Below are 8215 nucleotides of genomic sequence, written 5' to 3'. Positions count from 1 at the left end.
CATTCTTTGAGTCTATACTCACTCTCTCTCTCTTGCTGAACCCCAACTTTCGGACAGGAGCTGCTTGGGGCAGTGTGGGCTAACAAGTTAGTTCCCAAGGCTTTTGACAGTACAGGTTCCAACATTGATACAGCAGTACCTGACATTTTGGCCCCAAATGTGGGGCAGCTCGGGCCACAACACCCTGAGATAGAAGGATGCTCCAGATAACTTGATTTGCCTCAGAGGTCTTAGTGAGCAGAGAAGACAGGAGAGGAAATGGATGCTTACCTGTATGGTTTCTGATCCACAGGTCTGCTGAAGGTGGCAGGAGATTGCACATCCAGAGGGAACACAGGGTGGTTAGGGCAGATTAGGAGGCCTGAGAGGACTCAATGAGCAGGGAAGATGGTTGGGAAGGGAAGGTTACCAGAATGGTTCAGGTTCCCCAGGTCTGATGAAGATGGGAGGAAAGGTTGTGGGAAGAATGAAGGGAGCCTTTGATAGAAGGCTGCTCGGGGCCTCAGTGCATTTAATCTCTTAAAGAACAGGTTAGCATTTAGCATAGCTCCTGCTTCTAAATATCATGGAAGTAAAATTTTATCCATTTTGTCAATATATTGTTCCATTCATTGTAGTAAAGCCATAACTATTTCCCAGAAAAGTGTTAGATACATACATGAGTCTCCTGTGACAGTGTAGATTAGGACTCACAGGAACATTGTATCAGATTGTGAAGATTTCAGGGAAGATGTGTTTAAATGGTGCTTATATATTACCAGGAGGACCTTGAAGGAACTGTGGCAATGAGAAAGATAAATATCAAGTAATCCAAATTACAGGGTTTGCAATGTCACCAGACCAGGGATTAGACGCCTGCCTCGTTTATGTAATTTTAGCGGGAGTGGGGTGTGAAAGGCTTGCTAAAATGTTTTGAATGAGTTTTTTCTTTCTTTGGATATTTCTTTAGCATCATCATACCTGAAAGTCATGATGAGTTTCACAAACCCACAAACACTCCAGCAGCTGGCAAGAAGCCTGCTGAAAGATGAAGCCTTGGCCATCTCTGCTCTGGAAAACCTGCCCATGGAACTCTTCCCACCACTCTTCAAGGATGCATTCACCAGCAAACAACCTAATATCCTGAGGCAGATGGTGGCAGCATGGCCATTCCCATGCCTTCCTGTGGGAGCCCTGATGGAGACGCCTCACCTGGAGACCTTGAAAGCTCTGCTTGATGGCCTGGATTTGCTGTTGGCACAAAAGGATCGACCCAGGTAAGTATGAACATGGTAGCATGGAGGTGGGAAGGTTTCTATGGATGAAAATGAATACAGTATTCATAAAGAGGCTCAAGGTGGATCAGGATTCTGATTGTGGGAGTCAATATCTTCTAGAACAGAAATGAAGGAACTGGGCGGTGGTGTATGTAGGACAGCTTAGAACAGAAATAGTCAATATGCAATGAGTCTGTCCCTGCCTTTTCCCCAGGCTCTAGAAATGGAAAATGTCTCTGTACAAAAAACTGATTTAAGAAAAGTTGAATTATGGGTCATGCAGATTAACATTGTGTCTCCTACCATATAAATGTCTTTCTACTTTGCCCACAGGAGGTGGAAACTACAAGTGGTTTGCGACACGCTACCTCGCCGATGAGGAGCATGTCACACTCAAGATTCTTCTGACAGCGTCTTTTATTGTTACAACTCTCTTAGTTAGAAGGATGCAAGATGGAGAACAAAGGAAGGACCCCAAGCCCCAGAATGTACTGACTTATATACTATCAAAGAGACATGATCTGTCCTCATTGGCTTACAGACTGGGGTCTCATTTACATATCCACTGATAGTACTATCAGCGGGAGAATTCGGGCCTACGCCTGCACACAGCTGAAGACACCAAGGCCAAGAAGAACCAGGAACAGGAAGCCAGCGCCATCTTCTAATGGTGAGCGTATAGCTACTTCAGCAAACACAGCATGGCTCCTAACATCTCCCCCTTCTTTATAAATAGCATAAAGTGACTAGAGACCTTTTGTGCCTTAGTCCCATGCAATGGGAACCCGAGCCCTGGGAGACATCAAAAGGCTGTCCCGTCTACAGCTTGGTGCAATGGGATCCTGTGCCCACAAGCATGCATAAATGGAACAGCGTCTCAGCACTTTAGCATATTCAACCAAGCTTGAGGGGATGCTCCAGTCTCAATGGCCATAAATGCCTGAGCAATAAGTACTTTATCACGTTGTTGTTGAGTTTTCATTTTACAGAACAACCAGAGTAAGATCAATGTCCCTCCAAGTAGCATACAGCCAAACAAACCTACCCCCACCCACTCCTTAAAGAAGGAAAATGCAGAAAAAAGCCAAGAGGTAAAGTCTTTAAAACTGATTATATCAAGGCTTGTATTTTTGAGGTCTAATATCTTCAACTGTAATTCTTCTTGAAGGAACTCCAACTCCTGGGTCCAATTCCCCTTCAGATATTCTGAAATAATAGAACTGTTAACAAGGGAAGAATTATCAAAAAGTAAGGGGGTTATACATAGGGAACGTGTGGAAGCCACACAAGAAAGTTGTACGACATCTCCAAGCGCTTGTAATTGTTGTTGTAATAAGTCAATGCACTGATTGACCAGTAAGACCCCTGAGGCCAAATGAGCATCAGTTCTTTTCACTGTCTCAAGTGCATCAGATGCCTTTTCAGTAATTTGACTAATAACTGAGGCTGTTTGCACTTGATTGGCCATGGCAATACCTGCAGTCACTGCAGCTGTAGCAGAAACAGTAATGGCAGTGATTATAGCTGCTGTAATTCCAAAATCTCTTTTTTGTCTCAATAATTGTATGATAGGAAAATCTTTGGGGTCAGCTTCAACAGGTACTGGTACAAATGTGGGAATATTCACCACAATTGCTGTCCGGTTTTTTCCATTCCAGCATTCTGTTAAGTAACATGTAATATTAGGACTATGGCAATTAATTATTGAGCTGTTTTCAAACAACTCTTCATCACATATAAGGAAAGAATATGGTGCTTGAACACACACTAGCGATGGCTCAAGCGTATAATTAGAATATTGTTGATTAATCTTCAAATTAGATAAACTGATCTTTGTTTTATTACTTTTCGTGGTCTCCAATCGTGTACCACTGACATTATTAGATGTATGGAAGCTTCCTTGTAGATTAGCAAAAGCTGATATACTAGTAGATGCCTCATTTATAATTAGAGATTATCATTTATAATTATCATCATTTATAATTATCATTTATAATTATCCATTAATAATTATCATCATTTATAATTATCATTATTTATAATTATCTATTCGAAAAATGGCCACTCACTCCCAGGACCAGAGTGAGTGTTATTTGTTTTAAATCTTTTTAACTTTTGATTAAAATAGAAACCCTCCGATAGTTTAAATTTCCGTAATTCTGGTGGTTGACATGCTGTAAATGTCGGAGGAAAATCCAATAATGGATAGCACCATTGTATCTGTCTTTTAGCGGTCACATTAAGAGGAGAATTATCAGGTATTGGTATAGTTATATTGCTAGTGAGCATAATGGTAGTGATATTAGAAGATGTATTATCACCACCAGTTCCACTTCCACTAGTTGCTCCAGTACTTATTTGTGACAGAGCATTCATTAATATCCCTGTGGGAATTTTATTAGCAACAAGTGGATCTTCCCAATATCCTAATTTCATTTTTGTAATTTTAATACATGGCCCTTTCCCAGAGCTAATAGTCTCATTTTGGAAAGTAAAACATAATGCTGTATTTAATTTTATTGAAGTGGCATTATATGGTTCTGTTTCAAACTTAGGCGTTTTGATGCATGGTGCTTCCATGGCACAACTTGTAGATAAGAATAAAGGAAGTTTAGTTGAATTAGCATGTACAGGCATTGGAATGGGCCATGTTCTCACTATTGCCCACAGAGGTAGGCTGCTCCTTATGGGAGTCCAAAGAGTTAATATCAGAAACATTGATGTCCACAGCCTCTGGATCCGGATTTTCTTTTTCTCCATCCTTCACTATTCTTGTCAATTTTGTTGGTACCCAGATCGGATTTTCTTGCTCCTGTGGGAAAACACAAATAGCTCCCCTGGCCAGTTAGCATATCAAAGCTCCATTGGGGGTGATTTTGTGCCATGTTATCTCTGGCCTGTGTAGCACACAAATCATGATAAAGAGATTTCCATTCTAAATATTTGCCTGTAGGGACAATTGCCTTGATAGTACTACACCAATCCCCAGGCGTCATAGCACTTTCTGCAAGTCTCTCTATTAAGGCTTGGGTAAAAGAGGCATTTATGCCATATGTTTGCACCGATTCTGCCAATGACTTTAATTGTTTCAAGTCTAAACTTCAATGGTATCTCTGCTGATTCTGATCTTCAAAGACCGGAAAGGCTAGGCTCTAATCCTTCTTCTCTCCTTTTCTGGATTCAAGGAGGTGGCTATTTGAATAACATGTCTCTTAGCCTGTTCCTGTTTTGTCTTCCGCACAAGCAGCTGCGGCGCCGATGGCAAACTGCCAGGTGCATAAGGAGGATCCGGATGATATCTTCCTTTCTCATAACGAGCTGCCTCCTCATTAATTCTGTTTGTTCGTCTGAATCCAACCCATCCTGGGACGAAGTATCGTCCTCGTTTTCTCCATCCTCAGAGGACGTCTCCTCTGAGGCGGAGTCATTCAGTGTTAATTTTCTAAACCCAGACAAGGCTGGATATATTTTTTTATATTTCTCTGACTGAGCTATTTTCTCAGCTCCATTCTCTTTTTTCTTTTTTCTTTTCTCCCCCTCCTTCTTCTTCTGACATGGAGGGCTTAAAGGCTGTTTATCATTGCCTTTTTTTCTGCTAGCATTCCCTTCCTTTTCTGCTTCTGATAGGCTATCCTGACCTTGGCATTTCTCATCCGCTATGCATGCCTGAATCATCTTAAAAATAGGTAACGTGCCTGCTCTCAATCTTCCCTCTTCCTTTTCCCGGGCTAAATCAGCTCCTAACTTTTCCCATGATTGCGTGGTAAGGGATCCTGTAGGACCATACCACGGAGCAACTCTATCTACCTCTTTAAAAAACTTCAAAAGAACCCCATCTGAAATAGTCAAGCCGCTTTCCTGCAGCAGCGCCTGCACTGCCACAAGAGCCGGCTTAAACTGTTGATTGCCCATAATTCTTTATCTACAGAACTGGGCGAACCTGCACAGTTATCTACCTGTGATTTACGGTTCACTTTGAAAAGGAGGACATGTACACTCCCGTCCCTTAATAGGCCAATTAAGGCAAAAGCAAAACACGAGAACAACCACCGCTCAGACAGGGATAGCAAAAGCAAGGCCAAGCATAGGATTCACCATATCTTACAGAAAAGTGTCTAGACTTACTGCACTGTCAGGTCTGAATCTTGTTTCTTCGAGCTAAGCAGGGTCCTTCAAGGTAGACGATCCTCGGGGACGTTCGGCTTCACTCCCGGGTTTCGGCACCAAAATGCGACACGCTACCTGGCCAATAAGGAGCACGTCACACTCAAGATTCTTCTGACAGCGTCTTTTACTGTTACAACTCTCTTAGTTAGAAGGATGCAAGATGGAGAGCAAAGGAAGGACCCCAAGCCCCAGAATGTACTGACTTATATACTATCAAAGAGACATGATCTGTCCTCATTGGCTTACAGACTGGGGTCTCATTTACATATCCACTGATAGTACTAACAGCGGGAGAATTCGCACCTATGCATGCGCACAGCTGCAGACACCAAGGCCAAGAAGAACCAGGAACAGGAAGCCAGCGCCATCTTCTAATGGCGAGCATATAGCTACTTCAGCAAACGCAGCATGGCTCCTAACAGTGGTTGATTTACGAGATGCCCACCATGACTTCTGGAATATTTGGGCTGAAAGACAGCATATCATTTGCTCTTCAGATGTCATTGGCAACAACCAAGCAGTGGGAAATCATCCCATCCTAGGTGGGAAACAGGCCATGACTGTATTGATGAACTGTTTCCTCGTGTCCCACTGTCCCTCCAAATATCTCAAATATTTTTATTGGTGGGCCAAGCAGAGGAAAATGTGATACAGGTGATCTGTCAGAAGTTAGAGTTTGGAGCCTTTCCTGCCTATGACCCACTGGATGTTTTGGAGGTTTTTGACACAGGCTCAATCCAGGAATTGGAAATAAACACATGCTGGGACATTCACACCCTTGCTTTGCTAGCCCCTGGCCTGGGCCAGATGAAAAACCTCCAGAAACTCACTTTCAAGGAAATCTATGTCCCTGTGCATTTGCCTTGGGACCAAGAGATAGAAACCTGCTGTTTTACAGAGATCTTTTCCCAGTTCTCCAAACTAAATAAGCTCCAGCATCTCTATTTGAATGATGTCTCCTTCCTGAATGGTCGCCTGGACCAAGTGCTCAGGTAAGAAAGAACAGTGAGCTTTACCCTAGGGTGAGCAAAGTATTTTGTTGTTGGGTTGCTTTACATTAAACATCAGTTTATATAGTGCTTTGCCAGCCAATGTTAAATTTATATAGATCTGAGCTTTGAATTATTGATATAGTACTTTATGCTGTTATTGCATCCTAATTTCTCACCTTAGTAAAGTCAGACTGTAAGCATGTGTCCATGATTTATAGAAGGTCACTTGAGAAACCCAGATGACAAAAAATTACATCTAGAGAATGTATGAGATCTTATACCACATGTCCTCTAATATCAACTCTGTTCTCAGAACTGTATGAACAGTTTCCATCTCCTCTGACTTCTCATGGTTCAATGGAAACCATTTGAACACAAGAAGGAGCTGAACAGATGGGAAATGAGTGAATGACTGTGGTCAAAGGGAAACCCTATGAACAGAACAGAGGCTGTGTGTGGAAGCTGGAGCACATTGAGATAAATGATAGCAGAGATGGGGATGGTTCTGAGTGGCTCGCAGTTGATCCTTCTGGGTTCTCCTACTTACATCATCCGTCCCCAAACATGTTTTCTGCTTACCAGTTCAGAGGGAACTCTGGAACTGCCATAGTAGCAGACACAGTGATAGCTTACGTCCTACCTAGAAGAACATGACATTAGTTGTTAGCACTCCATCTGGGAGCATCTTGTCCTTGACCTTAATAATGGTCTGAGAATGACTGAGGGATGAAGGAGATTCTGCTATCTTAAAGTCATAGGTTTTGTTCTGCCACTATTCATCTTGAGTGATGTTAAATCCTTTCTCTTTCTCTCTAGGTGTTTGGAGAGTCCACTAGAGACCCTTGCTATCACTTGCTGCATGCTGTCACAATCAGATATGAAGTATCTGTTTCAGTGTCCAATCATCCAGCAGCTGAAACACCTGGACCTGAGTGGTGTCACCTTCCTACATTTAGATGATCCATTTCTAGGAAGCCTGCTACAAAGACTGACAGCTACTCTGCAGACATTAAAATTGAAGGGCTGTATATTCATGGACATGCAAATCAGTGCCTTCCTGCCTGCACTGAGCCAGTGTTCCCAGCTCACTGAAGTCAATTTTATGAAGAACTTATTGTCAATGGGCAGCCTGAAGAAGCTGCTGCAGCATACTGCCAACCTCACACAGCTGACCCTGGAGAAGTACCCTGCCCCTGATGAAGTCTATGATGACATTGGTGATGTTATTCCAGACAGATTTGTACAGCTTTGTTCTGAGCTTATGGGCACACTCAAGGGTATAAGGCAGCCAAAACAGGTCTACTTTTTGAGTAAGAGATGTTTAGATTGTGGGAAATGCTTTTTCTATAATTTGGAGTCTTGTTGGGAATATATAAGGTGAGGTCATTTCTTTGCTCTGACAAATAGAAGGTAGGACTCAAATGACTGATTAGAGGCATAGGCCATTTATATTAAAGCATTTCTTGAAGGACTTTGGAAAAATAATTATTTCACTTTATTTGAATTACAATCAAATTCTTCAAATTTAAAGTAGTTGTGTTGACATGGAGAACCATGAGCTAATTCTCAGACTAATGTCTGCACTACAGACCCACCATTGTAAAGCAACAATATTTAAAAGTTGTGAAGCTTTTATTCCAGCACTTTCATAATGAAACACTATGAGGAAGTGAAGGAGATAGAGAGGACATTACAAAGAGCATAATGGACTTGAATAAGAGGACTCTGTGTCATTCTGACTCTGGATGGCATCCACCTTTGGCTGCTACATTACATACTTTTCTGCAGTGTATGGACATA

General features: G+C 42.1%; 1 protein-coding gene across 1 annotated transcript; it reads left to right on the top strand.

Annotated features, from left to right (window-relative positions):
* Nucleotides 1-972: 972 nt before the first annotated feature.
* On the top strand, nt 973-7796 carry LOC117696039 (PRAME family member 12-like). Its single transcript, XM_034486645.2, is given in 5 exon segments — nt 973-1256; nt 2425-2504; nt 5846-6061; nt 6064-6415; nt 7232-7796. Coding segments are annotated over 5 exon segments (1497 nt in total).
* The last annotated feature ends 419 nt before the right edge of the window (nt 7797-8215 follow it).

The sequence above is a fragment of the Arvicanthis niloticus genome, unplaced genomic scaffold (genome assembly GCF_011762505.2).
Source record: "Arvicanthis niloticus isolate mArvNil1 unplaced genomic scaffold, mArvNil1.pat.X S10, whole genome shotgun sequence".
Classification (NCBI taxonomy): Eukaryota; Metazoa; Chordata; class Mammalia; order Rodentia; family Muridae; genus Arvicanthis; species Arvicanthis niloticus.
Note: the sequence above shows the minus strand (reverse complement) of the source record. Positions and strands in the feature narration are given on the sequence as shown.